Source organism: Betta splendens, chromosome 3 (assembly GCF_900634795.4).
Source record: "Betta splendens chromosome 3, fBetSpl5.4, whole genome shotgun sequence".
NCBI lineage: Eukaryota > Metazoa > Chordata > Actinopteri > Anabantiformes > Osphronemidae > Betta > Betta splendens.
Window position 1 is genome coordinate 3,361,143 of NC_040883.2, and position 20,046 is coordinate 3,381,188.

General features: G+C 47.6%; 2 protein-coding genes across 3 annotated transcripts; both read left to right on the forward strand.

Moving 5' to 3' along the window:
- The first annotated feature begins 843 nt into the window (after window positions 1–843).
- LOC114852063 (G2/mitotic-specific cyclin-B2-like) lies at window positions 844–2,921 on the forward strand. Of its 2 annotated transcripts, none has more exons than XM_029144111.3 (8): window positions 844–1,003; window positions 1,165–1,251; window positions 1,401–1,658; window positions 1,738–1,896; window positions 1,962–2,198; window positions 2,311–2,451; window positions 2,497–2,636; window positions 2,710–2,921. In XM_029144111.3, the coding sequence occupies exons 1-7, from the start codon at window positions 980–982 to the stop codon at window positions 2,611–2,613; spliced, it is 1,023 nt and encodes a 340-aa protein (XP_028999944.1). In that variant the 5' UTR covers window positions 844–979; the 3' UTR covers window positions 2,614–2,636; window positions 2,710–2,921. The 2 variants fall into 2 exon arrangements, with proteins under 2 accessions (XP_028999944.1, XP_028999943.1); XM_029144110.2 differs by having other exon boundaries at window positions 2,526–2,636.
- A 1,376-nt stretch (window positions 2,922–4,297) lies between these two features.
- Window positions 4,298–16,273, forward strand: LOC114852518 (CD82 antigen-like). Its single transcript, XM_029144987.3, has 9 exons — window positions 4,298–4,544; window positions 9,378–9,450; window positions 10,169–10,241; window positions 12,602–12,723; window positions 13,222–13,296; window positions 14,445–14,543; window positions 14,665–14,838; window positions 14,931–15,014; window positions 15,146–16,273. Exons 2-9 carry the CDS (start codon window positions 9,388–9,390, stop codon window positions 15,221–15,223), a joined length of 768 nt encoding a protein of 255 aa, XP_029000820.1. The 5' UTR covers window positions 4,298–4,544; window positions 9,378–9,387; the 3' UTR covers window positions 15,224–16,273.
- Window positions 16,274–20,046: the final 3,773 nt, after the last annotated feature.

Sequence of the window (20,046 nt, forward strand, 5' to 3'; positions counted from 1 at the left end):
GCAATCATAGTGTGCAGTGTTTAGCAATAATTTAAACTGGGGTGAAGTATCAGCACCATTGCATTTTTAGAATCGGTTGGCCGAAACAACTTTTAAACACAGAGCTTTTACAGCTTTGTTACCAACACTGACTGCAGTTTTATTTATATTATTCCTGGTTTGTGTATATTGCTACTCTGAAAGAATTTGAGTAGTACTAGATTAATATATTGCAAATCAACTAGTTTTCTCTTCAGGTAGTGTTACAGGAGTAATATATTTGACATTTTAAGACCAGTGAATCCAGTGTAACGATATCTACTGGTTACTACTACCAGAGCCACAATATGAATGATTTTACCACCTGTTGGTGGTTGAAACCTGTATCAGAAGCACAAAAGACACGCTGCTCAACAATTATAACCATCATTATGAGGTACATATGCAAATGGTGGATAATACAGCTGGTATTATGGGGTATGTGGGGTGTGAAACCTGCCCAACATCTGTGCCACACAACAGACTAATAAAGACATCTAATATTACTTGGTAAATATGTTTTGTAAAGTTAAAATTTGCTATATTTGGTAGTTTTATTATATGTCTAAAATGTCTGTTATAAGAGAGATTGCTTGAAACAGTTCATTCTGTCTCATATTAATTAAATGAAAAAAAATTTCATCTGTCATTTACAAGAATGGAATAAAAAAGCAAATGGTAGTTTATCAAAAATAGATGAGGATACGAATGAGCATCATGTTTCCATTTACTCATATTTGTACATAAATAATACCTGCATCTAATCAGAAAGTCTGTGGTAGTTTACTCTTGACCTCTGTCAGCCAATCAGGAACGGCCTCTCAAAGCCTTATCCAATCAGATTTGACAGAGCTCTATTTGAAAGCTGACCCTCGCAGCTGTTTTGCTGGTTCCTGGTGTTTTAGCTGTTATTTGTTGGAGCTTAATTAAAGTGCTGTTTTATCATCGCCTCAGTGGAAACATGTCTGTGGACGCTCGGCTGCTGGTGGGTAACTTACTTTATGTTTCACCCTGTTAGTTGCTCGCTCCTGGGGTTTGTCTGCTGGTTAGCATAGTTAAGCTAGCAAACATGACCCCCTCTGCCTGCTTGACCTTTGTGTTGCAGGTGAGTTATGAGCCCTTTAAAGCCCCTTTTCTTTCTTTTAGCCTCTCCCACCTGCTGATAAACCAGTAAAGATGCCTAAACTCACAGCAGCCTCGAGGAGAGCTGCTCTAGGAGAGATCACCAACAAGGTAACCTGGACAAACACACCTTGGTTGCCTTGACTTGTATTCTATGTGGACTTACGGCTCTGGGGTGACACTTTTAATGCTAATGCTTTATTAAACCTTTAAAACCTTTTATCCAGCTGTGGCTTAAAGACCTTGACGTGTTTCCTCAGAGGGCCGGACCAGCCGGCACCACAGCCAGAGCGTGTGAGACGGCGTCAGTGAAGGCACCTGTGGTTCAAGTCGCTGCAGAACTTCCTTCGCTTTCAGAAGCTCCGGCCGACGTGTCCATGGAGGAGGAGCAGGAGCTGTGCCAGGCGTTCTCCGAGACTCTGCTAGATGTTCCAGATGTCGACGCGCAAGACGCCGACGAGCCCCAGCTCTGCTCTGAATATGTCAAAGACATTTATAGCTACCTGCACACCCTGGAGGTGACTGCGTTCCTCCGCTCAGCCGAACTCCGCTGCGTTTGTTTTGTGAGTGACACTGCAGCGTTGTTCACTTCCACAGGTGCAGCAGGCCGTGCGCGCGAACTACATGCGCGGCTACGAAATCACCGAACGCATGCGCGCCCTTCTGGTCGACTGGCTGGTCCAGGTTCACGCCATGTTCCGTCTGCTGCAGGAGACGCTGTACCTCAGCGTTGCCGTCCTGGACCGGTTCCTGCAGGTGAGACCCGTCTAAAGGTTCTGTTCCGTTCCTTCGCTCTAACCGCTCCCCGTGCCGGGCTGCAGGTCCAGCCGGTGCCTCGCAGGAAGCTGCAGCTCGTGGGCGTGACCGCCATGCTGGTGGCCTGCAAGTACGAGGAGATGTACGCGCCCGAGGTGGGAGACTTCGCACACGTCACGGACAACGCGTTTTCCACGGCTCAGATACTGGAGATGGAGCGAGTGCTGTTGAAGAGGCTTAATTTCCAACTGGGGCGTCCGCTCCCACTACACTTCCTCAGACGGGCTTCAAAGGTGGCAAACGTGAGTCTGTTCTTTCTATTTATTGTGTTTTTCCAGGCTTTAATTCATGCCACCAATTCAGTGTTTCAGAACCTATTGGACTGTTAAATATTGTGGGTTTTGTCTGTTTTAGTGTGACGTAGGGATCCACACCCTGGCAAAGTACTTGATGGAGCTCACGCTCCTTGACTACGACATGGTCCACTATCGGCCCTCTGAAATCGCTGCTGCGTCCCTGTGTCTTTCCCAGTTGCTGCTTGAAGAGCGGCCATGGGTAAGTTTGGATAATGAACCAATTGAGCGTTCCCTTTTTTGCCAGTCATTCGACCGTCTCTCCTGTGGCCTCAGTCGCCAACGCAGCAGCACTACTCGACGTACAATGACGCCCACTTGGAGCCGATCATGCAGCACATTGCCAAAAACATTAATGCTGTGAATGAGGGCAAAACAAAGTTCCTGGTAAGTTGGTTGCCATAAGTGCAGGTTATAGAATTGTTTTGGAATATTAAACAACCCCTTTCTTCCTCTGCAGGCTGTGAAGAGCAAATACTCCAGCAGCAAGTTGATGAAGATCAGCCTCATTCCTCAGCTGAAGTCCTCGATCGTCAAGAACATGGCAGCTTCTCTGCTCATCAGTCACTGAGTGGAAGCTCCTCTACAGCACCCTGTTACTTGCACTTTAGTCCCAGAATTTCATGTGGATAAGGTTCCAATTTTTTTTAATAAATGATTTTGGCTTTTAAACACTGAGATTTTCTTAATGCACCTGACAAGTGAACTACACAAAGTTAGTGAATAATGGGATTATCTATTTGAAATGGTTAGAAACTTTAAACTGCCTTCATTATAATTAACTGCAAGTTCAGATAATTGAAGAGACATTTTTTTTCAAACCCCCTCAAATAGTAAAAAAATAGTAAAAAGTTTAAGTTTAACTTTGTCCTGCCATGTAGTGATTTTTTTTTTTCCTTAACTAAATTATTCTGCTTATGTGACCTTGGAGATAACTATTTTCATGTGAGTTCACACTTAATGTCACTCCTATCATCAAACTGTCCAAGGGTTTACGTTGTTTTCCTCAACGCCTGCACTTTGTGGCCTGGCACGTCGGCGTAGTTCTGCTGGGTGTGTATGTGTCCCGCACATGCGTGACATAGATGGAGGCTGTAGGATAATACAGTAGTGTCTCCTCACTTGCTGAGCTAACTGTGCTTTCTGGGGGAGCATTGTACTCGACCCCAGACTGACCCTGACCTCATCACCTCCCGCTGCTCCATCCAGACGGCTCAGTTGTTACTAAGTGGTGCGATGTGCTGCTCACAGCTGTGATCTACAACTCGCAGCCATTGTGTCCATTCAAACACACACAGACAAACCTGTTGGTAAAATAATCATGTAAACTATTGAAAATGAGCGTTTCCTTTTGAGTTGTTGTTGAGCAGAAGCAACTCGTAGCCTTGACTTAATATTTTGATGCACTTTGACCCTATGGGCACTTCTGCACCAGTCGACCGCTACGTTGACCCACTCCTCATGAGCAAACTCCCCCAGATGTTTGAATGTTTGTCCTCCTCAGACTGTCAATTTTAGCTGATTCCAGTGTTCAGGCTTTTACAGTGGCGTCCGTCTCGCTCAGCTTCCATTAAGTCACTTTGGCTCAAAGTGCAACAGACGGTGACAGAAAAATGATGGCGCTGCATCAGGCTCTAATAATGTCATCTGTTATATTTGTGGATTGATTCAATTATTCATTTGTTTCAGATTTGTTTTAGTACTTTTACCTAAAGTATCGACTGCTGCACAATAGCATAGACCAGAAGCACAAGTGCCCAGGTTGTTTATTTATAACTAGCTTATTTGTTTTAACAATAATGAAGGCGTTTTTCAGAAGAAAGCTTGTATTGATTAATTTTGACGAGTATTTAATTAAATAATTATCAAATGCCTGGGAAATGGAAAAGAACAATAAAGTTACTGGGACCAGTGCGTCTACCTGCTAGTCGTAAACGTCAACAGCCGAGAGGGACCTGGGGCGTGATCGTGTTTTTCCTGTTCGTGATTCACACCCTGACGTCGCCGCAAACGAGCCTGCCGTGAATCCGCTCCCGCGTGGCGCTGGGGCGCGTGCGTGCGTGCGCGCGTGGCGAGGACCGAAGGGGTTAAACGCTGGCCCCGTTCGTTCCCATTTCTGCCGCGTGGTGGAACAGAACGGAGCAGATCCTCCCGCTGCCGCTCGTCTGCGTCGCTTCGCACACCGTCTGTGCTGTCGCTGCGTGTTCCGCGTCGAGCAGGAGGTCACTGAAGCCCGAGTCCGCAAACAGGAGCCGCACGGACGCCAGTTCCCGCCGCAACTTAGCGCCAAAACAGGTAAGCGAGCACCGCGTCTTGGCTGACGCGCAGATAAAATGAGAACGGCTGCGTGCTCCGTGGGCACGAGGCGCGTGCGGCTGCTCGGGTGATCGGGTTCAGCTTCGTAATTGGTTTAAACGAGCGCGTTTTCACGGGGTTTCGGTCCATTTAAAGTCCGGGAGCTGCTGATGTGGCGCCCGAGTGGCTGATTTCTGGCGAGCGTCACTGTCCGATCACTGGTTGAGTGCAACTCAAAAGTTTAGTCAGAGACTTCACCAGCCTGTTACAGTCTGGAGCTTATAATAAACCCAGCGATTCAAGTACATGTTCGTGGATCACACGTTTTTAAGCGTAACTTCATCAGGAGGTTCGTATCATTTAGTTTGCGCCCAGAACAGCTGTTAAACTCGACCTGTCCTGTTTACAGTCAGCACAGACACAGAGCCTGACTGGGGAATATTCATGTTAATGTTTATGAAATCTCAACGCAAACGTTCTTTTCAACCAGCTCAAGTGCTGTGACCTGAAGTGTAACAGTGAAGAACTTCCACCTAAGCATAAACAAACATTGAAATGAATCTGGTTTGAAGACGAAATGAAAGTGAACTTCAGGATATTCCATGAGTTTTTGGTTCTAAGATGCAACTAAGAGACTTGTCACTATTTAAATGATAAAGACCTCTTCAAATTCAATATTTTTTGCTTCTAAACGCAGCCTATGATTTGTTTGACTTGTGGTCAGCGAAGCTGATGTCGGCCCTTGTTTATTGCATGTTGTGTGGATTAATACATAAGAAGCTGTGCTTTGGTCGCACTGTAGAATGTGAGGAGTGCATCTGCCTCTGCAGATGAATGACACCGGCCTGTTGCTGAGTTTGTGTGAGCGACTCTTTGAAAACGCCACAGAAAGTGCTGCCTTCGTTGCTTCAGACAACTCCTCAGAAAAGCACTGGACACAGTGACGTGAACCATCATTTTTCCGCTCTTCACGATACATATTGGACGCTCGCACCTGATCACAGGGTTTATTTTCCACCTCATGGTTCCAAACTCATGGTTTTTCAGTTTCCTTCATGCACCGCAGGGTAAAAATATGCTTCCGTAAAACTCAAGCCAGTGGTCGTATTATATGAATTCATATCTCTTATTTTGTTCTTGAGCTCCGTAGAAATAAGATTATATAGTTTATCAAGTTAAGGAGTAATAAAGTTATATTGTCTAATATACTGACCAAAAACACCCGTTTAAGTTTGCTTTCGTTTAAGATCCGTCTCACCACGTCTGTGTTGTGATTGGCCAGTTTGTGACTGGCAGGTGGATTACATGCTTGACAGTCACTCAGTGGAAGTGTCCTGCGTCATAGTGGGGCATGGTGTGAAAATATAAACCTTGCTCTGTAGGCCTGTAACTGTCTCTGTTGCTGCTATGGTTTCATCTTTGTGAATAAACAAAGCGACTTCCTGTCTGGATGGGGATGCAGGCGGCTCGGTGCTGGTCTGAGTTCTGATGCGGAGCTTGATAGGACGCTGTAGGTGAACTGTAGACTAGGAGATTGTGTGCGTGTCACACCAGACCATAAAATGAATATTATTGGTTTATCAGGTTTAGAATTGCTGCAGGGATGAAATAGTCCCGTGTGAAACTAGAACCTGAAAAGATCAATATTTGTTTGACGTCCCATCAAGCATAGACAAACAGCTGGTGGTTTTGTGTGTGTGTGTGTGTGTGCGGTCCAGTCTGTGTTCTGGATGGAAATGTGGGTCAATGTTTTGTATGAACGCTGGCACCGCTGTTAGAAACTTCGCGTCCCTCATCGGTTCTTCCATCTTGTGAACCGGTACTGCTGCAGGACCCGCTCCGGTCCAGCGCGGCCTTAATCCTCCCCGTGTCGGCGACGTGTGTCTCGCTGAGTGCGTTTCGCAGCAGCTGTTGTAGGTTACGGGCTGGAACCCGGCGAACGGGGGCGCGCGCAGCCGTCCTCGGCAGCTCGGTACCAGTTTGGCCGCATTCTGGTCGCCTCCGCTGTCGGGCTTGTTACACAAAGCACACGCCGCACCCGTGTGCTCCAGGAAAAGGCTCAACTTAGCGTGATGTTAGAGAGGACGCGTCCCACAAAGACGAAGGATGTTCTAAATGATGACTGTGGGCTCCATTAAGAGCTCAGCATGTCTGCAAAGACTGGCCTAAAGGTGGTTATGGCTTCAATTAGAGTTCAAAGACTTGATGTTAATACTTCTGGCCTTGCATCTTCATTTTATTTATTTATTTTTTTATTTCTGGAGATTTCTGGAACTTCATGAACTCTGGAAACAGTCACAGCTTCTGTGACACAGTCGTGAGTAGAAGTACTGAACAAAGCCATCATTAGCAAAGGATCAGCGGGGGGGGGTGTTACTGGACTGGGGCTAAGACGCCAAGCTAAGGTCTAAGCAGCATTTTATTGATTGACTTCATTCTCCTGCCCCCACCCATCCACGCGTTGTCATGGAAACGGACACAGCTTGCTGCTGCCAGAGCAGAGCAGAGGCCCAACTGGTTTTGCCAGTGGTCAAAAGCTGAATAGATTACGGCGGGTAGGGCTCACGATCTGACGAGCTCCAGGCGCAACGGTCTTTGCTGCCTTCACACACGAAACGAAAACACAACTCATGTGTCTGTTCTTTTTTTTTTTTTTTTTTTTTATGAACTCACGCCGCTTCTCACGGTTAAGGCGGCGGGGACCAAGAACGGAGCCCTGCGGTTCCCCGTGAGCAGACCTGCAGCCGAGGCCGCGGCCTGTGAAGGACTGCCGGTCTCTAAACTGGATCCAGGCGCTGGGCGCTTTAACAACCAGTGCTCCACGTGATTTAAATGAAAAACGGGCAACGTGTGGGCGTTGAGGGCTGGGATCTGTGTGACGGCCTTTGATAGAGGTGATGGGTGATGAATGAAGCCATGTACGCTAGTAATTATTATAAATGTAGTATTGAATAGTACCGTTGTACACAAAGGTTGATCTAAGATCACGGAGCTGTTGTCAGCTTGAGTTACTTCCCAGGAACTGGAACTGGTCCTGCAGCTCTGTGCAGCTGATCCCAGGCCAGGCCTCGTTGGGTGTCTCTGTAAACAAGGTCTCATGTTGAGAAGGGGACGTGTCTGAATCGGTGCAGGCTCTGGTTTTGTGTGGGGGAAAAGAAGGGCGGCGCGGCCCTGCACGTGTCGAGTTTCCCCCTTTTGTTGCTGCTGAGAAGATTTTTGTGTGTGACGGCTGAATGTGAGGTGTTTGTATGCGCTGTAATTACTCTGACAGACAATTATTGTTCAAAGCTTCACATTTATGGCCTTTTGAGTTTTACCTTGCAGATTCTAAATATTCCAGGAGGCGAAATTTCAGGACGGACCAAAAATCTGGAACTAATATCTGAATATAATCAATTCTTTGTTTGTTCGTGTTTTTGTTTTGTTCTTTTTTTCAATGTGAAATCAACATTTTACGCACGGGTCGTGGTCTATTTATGAAGAGAACAGCGTGGGACAACAAACGAGCTGTTGTGCCTCTTGCCCCACGCAGCTCCTGCACATTTCTGCATGAGTCAGAGCGTGGGCCCGACAGATGTTGGGCTCTGAACGGCCCTGAATCACTTCTGGTGGCGTCGCTTAATTAAAGGGAGGCTGTAGTTTTATCCAGCTCTGCCCAACACACTGCCTGGATCAAGTGCTGGGTCAGTACCGTCCGAGCTGCTATTGGACCACATAGACCGGATCCAGGCGGCGGACGGGATTCTGTTCTACCATCAGCTTCCTGGGAATGACTGAACTGGGACGGCCTGGTTCTGATGCCTGACTCCGGGCACAGTCAACGCACGACCCAGTTTAAATGTTCTGACCCAGTGTTTGAACTGGGTCAGAACATTGGATCAGTCGCTCGACAGGTGCGTTTGTCGCGTTCTAACCACACGAAGAACGTTTCTGTTTCCGTGAACCCTTCGTCGCGTTGCTCATAAAGGAGCTGAAGCTTCTGCTCGTTCAGCGGCTGCGTTCGATCAGAGCCTCGGCTTCAGGCGGCGGAGACGTTTACAAGCTCCAGCGTTCAAGCGGTTCTTGTTGTCGATTCTTCGCATGAAATGAAGACGGGCTAATTAAGGCGTGTGGGTTCGACGGCGTCCGTCTCCATTTTCAGGCTCTGCGCTGCACACAAAGCGGACCCGCTCGTTGTTAGAGCTCCGCTCGGCTCCGTTCCTCCTCTAATACCTTCCATGTGGTTCCCAGCGGTGCTTCGCCAGGATGTCTTTTCCCGTTGCATGTTCTCTTCCTTCTGTTATCCCTGCACCCCCCCCTCATTCCCCAAACTGGCACAGTGCTGTAACAGTAACCCATTTGCAGTGATGGGAATGTGGGTCAGATTCAAGGGCACCGCGCTCACGCCGCCGCTTCGTTGCCAGCGTTTATAGATTTATTGGACAGTGAGGTCCCAGTTCAGTGTTTTAGGGAGAGACGCTTCACATTTTGACCCATATTTGTGCATTTCCTCGGACCCCAACGAGCCCTTTTCGCCTCTATGGCGCCGGTCATTAACGTTCAGCATGTGGCGCTGGAAAGTGTGAGAACGGCTCCGATTGAGAATGACTTTGGCGGCAGCCCCTCCGCCTCCCACTCACAGATTGAGGCTGATTGTACTAGTTTTGTGGGTGTAATCCTGGAGATTTGAGCCCCCCCAGCCCCGCTAGTGATCATCCCGGCCAGCTTATCCACAGGCATCTGCCAGCACTTGTACGCGGCCCATTCACAGACACTTGCTGATCTTCTGCGCTGACATCGGACTCGTCTGCATCACTGCTCCTAATGCAAAGGTCCCCTGTTTCATGTTTGCAGCTCCGGCACCATGGGGAAAGGCTGCCTAACGGTCACCAAGTACTTCCTCTTCCTCTTCAACCTCATCTTCTTCGTGAGTATCTTGCCCCACTACATAGTCCTGATAATGAAATGTTTAAGGAAAACTCAGAATTATTGGATTTCTACCATTAAGTCTGATTTAAACCTGTGACAAATAAATGGTTGAGCATCTTGTTCATGTCTTGGCGTCACAACGCTGCAGAGTGGGTTTCACATCCTGCATTCAGAGCTTATCCAAACTAACCTCTTGTCTCCCAGCGTAGCCAGCAACTTATAATAGACCCAGTTTATTATCTGGAGGCTGTTTATCAGTGGAATATTACACTACACAACATGGTGCCAGTGTTAAGTAACCATGGTAATGTGTCTGAGATGTGTAATCATGAGCTTTATTCTATTCGTGCTTCCTGACGATGTTAAGTCAAACTAATTATTCCCCACGACAAGCAAATTTAAGAAACAATGTGGAAATAATTCAAATGAAGCAGTGAGTTTGTCTTTGGCTCGACGTAGTTACTTAAACCTTAGTGAAGCTGCGGGTTCACAGGCAGGTCATCCAGTCTGTTGCTGGTTGGGGCGTCAGTGAGGACGACTGGGGTGAACTCCAGGTTAAAGTCCGATCCCTGAGTTGGTAAAACGTATTGACGGATCAGCGTCAGTCACTCAGTTGATCGTCCCAACCACAACCTGTCTGCTCACATTCCTCCATGAGCTCTGTCGCAGCCTGTTGGAATGCTTTTAATGGCGTCCTCCATCTTTGTGTGTTGCAGCTGTCTGGGGTCGTCATCATGGGCTTCGGACTGTGGCTGCGCTTGGACAATCAAAGCTTCATCGTCGTCATCAGTAAGTGTCCGCGTCACAACTCCTGGCGTGAAGGCGTCGGTCCCTCTTCATGTAAACGTTTAGTTCAGAACCTTGAGCCGAGCTGTGACCTGGGCCTCATTGTGACACCGCGGGCGAGCGAGGACCTCCCCTCACAGTTTGTTCACACGTCGTACTGCGTTTCTGTTTGTTCTGCGTCAGACGTGTTGTCACTCACTGTAGTGGGTTTCAGGGAACGGTGGTCTCTGGTTACAGTGCACAGGAAGCACAACACAAATGTGGTTTGTTTACGAATATGGTTCAACGACAACTCGAAGCACGGTGGAGATTTCGCATACTTTTTTTGCCGATCAGACGGATTCACTGGGAGCTGCAGACGGTTTCCTGCCGTAGCCGTGGCCTCAGTCGGCTGCTGCCGACAGTTCAGAGTCTGACTCGTCGTCTCGTGTTCAAGATCCAGACATGCACCTTTTCGCCTACGGCTCCTCCGGGTCCAGATTTCCAGAGACGCTGAGGGTTTCACTGCTTCCAGACCGAGCGGGACAGTAAATGATGTTGATTTACTGAGATGAGGGGGGGGTCTTGAAAATTGCTCCTCTGGCTGGATTTCAGCACGATGACTGCTGAAGCATAAACAAAGCAAGTGGCCAATAAATTATGTGCAGTGGATTCTTTACACTAACTCACTTGGAGAGCCGATGTCAGCCAACACAAGCAGAGTCGTGAATAATGGGATGGAAACGGGCCAAAGTCTGTGCGTTCGTGTCTGGACGCGGTGCAATAGGTGCACAACAGCTCAGATATTATTAAATTAGACTAATGGAGGATTCCACTGGTTTACTGCTTTAAAGGTCGCTGTTAATTTGAAAAATTAGAGACAACTATGCTGAGAAACAAGTAAACAGCTGTCTTTATCTACTTAGGAGCTTACAGACGTTCCATTTACTTCAACTCGAGCCTGGATTCGTTGTCAAGCTCCGATCCAATACGTTTGTTTGTAATAGTTATCTGATGTTGGTTATAAAAGAAACCTGCGATCCTGATGCCTCGCACATCAACAGGATCATTTTACAGCAACCTTAATAAGGAAATGCATTTAGACAGTTCAAGTCAGTTCAACTGAGTTGTTGAGTTGAACTATGATAATAAACTAAACCAGTCCTAATGTAAGAATCACCAATCACAGTAATTTAACTTTCCAAGCGTCTTCCAGATGAATACGCGGCTGTGAGGAAGAGTTGACGGAGCAAGTGCACACAAAATGACGAGGGGAAAGAGATGAGCAGTGTCAGTGGGACAGAACGGCATAGAGATGACTTAAGACGGGCTGATATAGAGGCCGACATTGAGCAAGTGTAGCGAGGGATCCAGCGAGAGGCGACGCTGCTGGTGCTGGTGTGTCAGAGCAGCGGGCGTCACTGAGGACGTTTGTCTGCGGGCTGCGGCCGCTCTGCAGGTGTCCTCCCCGCAGACACTGGGCCCTTTCTGCTCCGTCCAGCATCAGCATGCATCACATCAGCCCAGTGCGCTCACTGCCTTACTCACCAGCACGCACGCACACGCTCTGCATCACCGCTCTGTCCAGGCGGCGAGCGGGCGGCGCTCGTAGCGTGAGCTAGCGCTCGCGATGCGGTCATGTGACCCAGGGGTTAAAGGACGGCACACAGCCCGGCTCTGTGTGCATATAAATGAGGCGCATTGATGCCCGATGGAACATGTTCCCAGCGAGCCGGTGGCCTGATCAGGGGCTTCCAGGGGGAATCAATGAGCATGTGAGGGCTGAAATCAGCCCGGCGCTGCCGTAGGCTGATTGCTGGGAGCTGAGTCACCGTGAAGAGGAGCCGAATGAGGCTTTTCACCGCTGTCTGCTGCTTCTGCAGTTCACTGAGGTTCTTGTGGGCTTAGTTCATCCGGCATGAAGAGACTTTTGCTTTCACTTATTGTTTTGTTCAGTGCAGTAACTTTTCTAATTCCGGTTTGTGTTAACTGTAGTGAAGATGATAATTCCCCCACGTTTGTTTCCAGTGGCCTCCATCGTTTATGTAAATGGCGTTCCGCATCACAGACCCCTCATTTTTCTTCTCCGTGCTCCGGTTCACTGGTTCCCTGGAGCCTCCTGTGTTTCCTTGGGCCCACGAGGCCTTTGTCTGTGGGTCAGACATCAGTGAACGGATGAGTTCCCTGCAGCGTGCTGCTCCTTTATAAAGTTACTGCGACTGCGTACGTGTCACTGATTCTATTTATTTCTGTTGCCGCTGCTTCTGCGAGAACAGAATCTGAAACCACGTTCTCAATCCCGCGTGCCGACAGATTAGAGTTCTCATCTAGAACATTAGATTTTCCTACTTGGGTGTTTGAAGGCGTCACCCTCTCTGTTCCAGGCAGCTCCACAGCTGTTAAGGTGGTCTGCTACACGCTGATCGGGGTCGGGGCCTTCTCCATGCTCATGGGCTTCCTCGGCTGCGTGGGGGCCATTTACGAGATCCGCTGTCTGCTGGGCCTGGTGAGTGACGGAACGATCCTACCATATGCAACGCGCTGGGATGCAGGCAGCTCCATACGCACCTCCCACCACCACAGTGTAGCTGATTTGAGTTGCAGTTTGTAAAACTGTACAAGCAGTGAGGTCATCTATAAACGATACAAATCGGTGTCAGGTGGTTTATGATTAACCTGTCTAAGGTATAAACAGAAAGTGAAAGCTCCACTTCATGTCACAGCACCCGAGACATGAAATGATAAATCTGGTTATTCTTTATTGCTATAAACCAGGTTTCTGCTTGTGTTACGTTTTTAAATGGAGAGCGCTGATGAACATCTAAGTGCATGTGTGTACGTTTGACCCAGTAGAGCTCAGATGTGTGACACTGACCATAGATCGTGCTGTAGATAACGCCTCACCACCAGCCTGAGCGTAGACGGTGTTTTGACGGGCGGCTCCAGGTTCATCCTGCAGTCGTCTGAAGCTGCAGATGTTCATCATGTTGTTTCCTCTCCTCAGTACTTCACCTGCCTCCTGCTGATCCTCATTGCACAGATAACGGCTGGTGCTCTTATTTACTTCCAAAAGGATGTGGTAAGTGAATACACTTCCTCTTTGAGTTTCCTCTTCTGTCAGTCGTGCGTTTAAAAAGCTACATCAGTGAGTGCACATCTGAAAGGTGGAAGTCTGTCTGCGGACGGCTCGCTGTTCACACCCACAGGGTCCCAACGCACCAGTATGTGCAGAAGCATGTGCTGTGTGTCTGACATGGACGGTAAAGACTGCAAAGAGGTGTCACAGCCAGCATTCAGTGAGGCAGCGCCCCCTGGTGTTGGACTATAGGACAAACTGCAGCAGAGCAGAAATATTAAAAAACAAACTGCAGAGAAGCTTCATGTCTTAACAAAACAGAGACATTTCTACATTTTAAAAGTGGACAGTTTTATTTCTAGAAGATTAGTTGAGGAGCGGTTTAAAAACAAATGAATTTGTATCACGTCTTGATGACGTTTATGTCAAAGGAGGAACGGTCCAACATGGTTTAAACAGGGATCAAACGCTACTTAAACCTGCATCTGCCTCCAATTCAAACAGACACCAAAACATGTGGTCACCTGCATCTACACACATGAAAGTAGTTGGAGTTAAAACGAACTGTTCTGGCTTAAGGTTCATGCCATTACTGAACCAGCTGCTTGTCTCTGACTATAACACTGTGGAGATGAGGAATCCAGTCGTTCTCTGCCTGTTGGAAGCTGCTGCACAGCTCTTCAGCCCCTCGACGTGCAGCCAAGTGGACATTTGAAGCAAACCTCCGTCCGCCTGCTCTGCCAAAATGGCAGTATCTGCTTCTTGACTACACACAGCTCTGCTCACTGGAGATCCCCAGTTGCTTAGCATTCAGGTTGGAGGTTTTGGCTGCTGGAGATAGCGATTAGCCGCAGTGATGCCTTCACTTCCTGAAGACTTCAGAGGAAGACTTCCTGCGTCTGATCTGAATAAACTCGCACACTAAAAGCTGCTGAGACGGCTTTTCTCAGAAGTGTCCTGGAAGTTTTTCATCGCAAGACTCAATTTAATCTTAAATAACCCCTAAACACTAAGATTGGCAAGACGGTGATTTCTGTTTTCTCAGGAAAGTTGTTCAAGGACTAGTGAGATGCGTGAATTGATACCAAGTGCATGTTTTAGCGTCACATTAGTACAATGATGAACCAACAGCACAACCTGTCGTCCTCCAGGTGAATGAGGAAATGTCCAATGTGGTCTCCAAGGTGCTGGACAACTACCCCGGCAACAACTCAACCACAGAGCAGGCCTGGGACTTCATCCAGAGGAAGGTGAGTCATTCAAGTTTTTTTTTTTTATATAAATAAATGATCACCGTATTTTTCAGTGCATTTGGTCAGTTTTAATGCACCGTGCGGCAGGTGATCACTGTTGAAGCCTGTCTGTCTGTAGATGGAGTGCTGTGGCTGGGAGAGCTACCAAGACTGGTTGGACAACATGGCGATCGTCAACAGCTCCCAGCTGCTGTTTCCCTGCTCCTGCCAGAACGTCTCCCTCGCCTCGGGAAACTTCTCCGACAGTGGATTCTGTGAGGCTCAGACGCCCGACTGGCCCGTGTACGACATGGTGAGCAGTGGATTGTGCAGCGGCTCACGCATCCGCGGCCGTGTTCTCTCCCTCCGTTTGTTAATCTGTGCTGGTGCCTGTGTTGCGTTCAGGGGTGCGCTGACAGCGTGGAGCAGTGGGTCCTCAGCAACATCTGGTTCATCCTGGGCATCTGCCTCGGAGTGGCTGTCATTGAGGTACAGCCATGTATCACACCTACTGTACATATTTGTTTCTAAAGCCAAGCTCCAAATGTTGGGTTAGAAATAATAATTCACACTCGACAATTATTAATTGAATTTAATTGAATTTCTTTTGTTTTTTCCAGCTGCTGGGGATGATCCTGTCCATCTGTATGTGCAAGCACGTTCACCAAGAGGATTACACCAAAGTGCCAAAGTACTAAAGCTGCAAAGTTACATGTTTGAGACCGTATAATAATCCAGAGTTTCATCCTTTTGTAGGATACAAACATTGGGTCCAAATGTAAAATAACGTTTACTTTATATTTTGTTGGATTCTCCTTTTTGAGGCACTTGCATCGTTCACAGTCACGTTTCGTTGGAGCACTTTAGAGAATCTTTTTTAGTTTAGAGCTTTGGATGAGAGCGAGGCAAAGTTTGTGACACCGGATTCGAGGAACGTGGATGAAAGCGGCAGCGGTACAGTTTCCTCTCGCGCTCAGATTACAGTGTTGCTGGTTTCCATGATGTCTGTAAACGAGGCATCATGGTTTTAGTTTCCCTAAAAATCTGAAGAGAAATTGTGTTTAAGTTTGTTTTTTTTCCCTCCCTGTTTTGTTCTATTTTTAAATACACCAGCATTTTGAGTTTTTGTGAAATATTAGTATTTTGTATATAATTTTAGTCTTTTATTTGTGAATTTTAGTCCAACATATACTGCAAATATTTTCTAGCAGCTGGTCTCTTGATTTTTAAAAAGTTGGTTTTCTTTTTTTTATTTAGATTTGGTTTGGTCAGATTTTCCTCTGAATTAATCAGAATTATTAATTACTAAAGAAAGAAATTAAAAGTGAGCCTTTTTTTTTAATGACAGCTTTATATTGAAGATGAGCTACCAGCCTTAACACACAAGTGTTTAATAAGTGGAATGTTTCCTGTTTAGCACTTGGAACATGAGTCAAATGTTTATGGAATACTTTGGGGCTGATGTTAATAAAGAAATTTGTTTACACAAACAAAAATCATTAAAGTTGTTAATGTACAATTTGAATATTCAACCAAGATGTTCCTATATGTTTTTATAATGTATAAATTCATCGTCCTTCGTCTTTGTAGTGTACAGTCTGTATAAACCATCCCATTAACCTTATGATGCTATGAAAGATGAACGAGTACGTCTGTTTAGAACTGGATGGGCCGGTTCTGTAGCCGGATTACGAAGCGTGTATTTACTTTCATTTTTCCAATAAACTCATTACAGTAGTTTGATTTAAGTGCATTGCAGGAGTTTGTTTCTTTTAGCAGCTCTAATTAAACTACAGTACATTAACTGCCACATCCTTTGTTGGACCAACACACACTGGTGATACAGAGGCCACGGAATCAAATTCAAAACCCTTTCAAAATAATACAAATCAATTATTAACGTGCAGATCTTTAATCAGTATGTGATGTAATATTATAAATAAATCAGATTAAAATAAAGTAATATTCTGTTGTGTAAAAAATGCACATGCTAGATGTTATTCACATGGTCAAACATGGTTATTAACATGGTTTTACAGTTTGTCTCTCACTTCACACATGATTCTTGGCCAAACGTGATCTGAAGAACATGTTCTGTAGTTGTTCTTCTCACCACTAGTGGGAGATCTTGGTCCTCAATGTAAACTGCTAAGAGATGCTTTTATTCTGAAAGTGTCCAGAGGATACCTAAGGAAACCTTTCATTGTTGACGATGAATACATCTATTAATGTAATAACTATTAAACTGTGTAATTATTTCGTTGAATGTAAACATGGCAAAAGTAAAATAGATGAGGAAGGTTCTGTGCAAATCCTGCTGAATTCAGACTATTTAGGCTGAATGTGACCGTATTTGTGTGTCTCTGTTGAACATTTTTATTTCTTTGTGGTTATTTGCATTAATTTGCACCCAGCATCTCTTTATGGGACCTTTTTGATGATTTTCCACCACTTCGCAGCGCAGCCTCCCTCATCTGAGCCTCCTGTGCCCGCAGGATTCTCATGGTCAGCGCCTTTCACCAACCACCTGTTTAATGTATTGGTTCTTTTACATGTGATCTCCTTCTCGTCAGAACGCGAGAGTCGTGTGTTCTGCGGTCACATCAGACGTCCATCATCACAGACGTGGGAGACGACAGCTGACAGGAAACGGGCCGGACGCTTTAGCGGCGCGCGTGCACGCGGGCGTCTGCAGGCGCGCACGCAGTCCAGAGCAGTGAGGTCATCGTCCGCCGTGTTAAGCGTCGTGTAGTTCCGCCTCACAACGTGCGGCGCAGACCGGAAGTCGTTAGTGACACAGGTCGGTTTAAGACTTCGCTGATGAACGGGTTAAAACGTTCATCCAGTCACATCACGTCCTCTGTGTATTAGAGGGAGTGTCGGCGCGGTGACGGGCTGTTACAGCGCGTAGCTGCATTTGCATGTGTCATCTATGAAGCTGATGAATGAAATGTCATCACCAGCGGCATCGGTGAGTGACAGGCAGATACAGAAGCTGTGGCTCAGAGGAGGACGCGCTTCCTCTTCACGACTCGTGTCATGTTTTAATGATGTTCATAAAAAAGGCATCTTAAGCCTTTTGTCCTAGTGGAAATGATGCATGACTCATTCCGTTGTGTCCTTTGGGTTTAACTGGTCTTAGTTGGTCCTGGTTCCAGAAGGACTCCACTGTTAATGTCCTCAGAAATCACAGATTCGGTTTGAACTGGATGTACTGGGTTCTGTGGTCAAACACTGCCAGAATGTTTAGGACTCATCAAAGCAGCAGGAAGTGAATCTCTCGCCGGCCGCGTCTCCTTCATCCACACACACACACACACACACACACACACACGCACGCACGCACGCACACACACACACACACACACACACACGCACACACGCACACACACGCACACACACACACACACGCACACACACACACGCACACACACACACACGCACACACGCACACACACGCACGCACGCACGCACACACACACACACAGACCCCAGCGCGACCTTTCCTTTCCCAGAGTCCTTCACGGCTGCGGCTTCTCCTGAGGCCTGTCAGAGCTCATACATCAGCCACCTGCGCCGAGGCCGCGGCGTCACGCGCCCGGCGCCACTCACGGCCCACGACACACGGCGCCGCCTCATGCGCATCCAGAACGTCTTCCGTCAGAGTCCCCGTTTCGCCGCCGGTGGACAAGCTGTCGCGCTGCGCGGCAGGATTAGCATGCGGCGCGTTTCCAGCCCGACTTCTGAGGGGACGCGGCCTCGTAGATCATCTGAGCGTCCGATCTGCAGGCAAAAACAGCTGCTGTTTTCTGGAGCGTGTGCACGTTTGTAATGACCAGATGCTTGTGTGACACCAGCAGATGCACATTTGTCACATGCAGAGCGTGTTACAGCCTCGTTTCTCGCTCTCTGTGTTTCTTTGGTCACCTGTGTGATGCTGAGCTGGACCCTCGCCGGGGTCCAGCCTCAGCTGCTCTGCTGGTGGACAGGATGCGGTGGTTCTGGGCTCATCCGGGTCCTGGAGTGGTTGTGAGGCGCCTGCTGTGACTGTGTGGGCCCAGTAATCTGCTGCACAGTGTAGGAATCACCCTCCGCTCAGAAGCCCGTTGGGCCCCTTTTAAAGCCCGACTCTGAGCCCGTGTTTGTGGACGCGCGGAGCCGGGACCACCCACGGAGCGGCGCTGAGTGAAGCTTTCGCTTGCCTCCGCGGCCCGTTCCTGTCCGGGCCCCTCCACATGCGGCCTCGGGCCAGATGGTGCTGTTCTGTCAGCGGGCGGAACAGAGGACTGTTCAGGCGTGACGCTGACCTGCGTGGGCCGCGGAACTCGACCCCACGCACGCAGGAGCTCAAGCGTGAATACGATGGATTTAATTCACACAAAGCATTTATAATATACCAGTATAAAGCCACTGGGCTCTATAGTCCATGAGATGCATCAAAAATCCCCTCAGAGGAATGAAACACAAACATGTCTGTGTGTAGATGTTCTGCTGACTGTGCAATAACGCAGGTTCTGTCATGTTCATGTGCAAAGCTCAGAACTTAAGAACTGAACTTTTGCTTCTTTCAAACCTACTCTCACACAGACTCGATTGGCAGCTCGGTGGAAACCAGCAAAGTCACGCTGTACAAAACTGGGACATAGATAAAAGCGCAACTGGGGTCCTATAATCTGAACTGAGGTCAGATAGTTCTCACAGAGGTTCTCTGATGGTTCCACCCACTTTTCCACTCTATCAACAAGGATCGCGGCGCTACAGCACTCATTTAAATGTTTGTCAATGAACAGATGCAGTAAATAGATTTTAAGTATAAGGTTTATGAGACACTTTCATAATTCAGACGCTTTAAACGCTGACACTGAACAACTGTTTTCAGATGGGACGCAAAGTCAGCGCTGGTCGTGGGCGAAGAAGATCAGAAAGACTCAAAGACACAAAGGACTAGAAAGGAAATCCTCACTCACTCTAATCAATAGGTTTTCCCAAAGCGTCAAACTTCAAAGTAAAACACAGAAGCAGAGGCTGTTCATTATTTAACGGTGGTTCTGTTGTTGTCACAGCCGTGGCTGCGTTTTAGACAGAACGCATCCGTCTGAACTCGTGATCAAGCAGACGTAGGTGACTTTGCCCCGAGCCGCGTACGCGTGCACGCGCACGCGTGGCGGTGCATCAGAAGCCAGTCAAACACTGAGCTGCAGCAGCGTGTTTTTAACCCCGCCACGCTTCACATTCCCACGTCGTCCCGCGCCCCGTGAGTGACGGACTCCTGCTGATCAGCACGAGGCTCTGAGTCGAGAGCAGATTCAAGATCAGCAGACGAGAAGGACGCCGTGCGCAAACGCTGTGTGGAGCTGAAACTGCGCTGAGGCTCCTGATGCTCATTCTGATCCTTGGAGGGAGTTTCCTTCAGAACAAAAGGAGGGTGTGAAATACCAGCACTTCTTACTCATTATTATCATCCTTTTCTTCTGTGTCTTTGCCAGCGGTGCAGTTTGACCGCTGAGCAGTGAGATGCCGC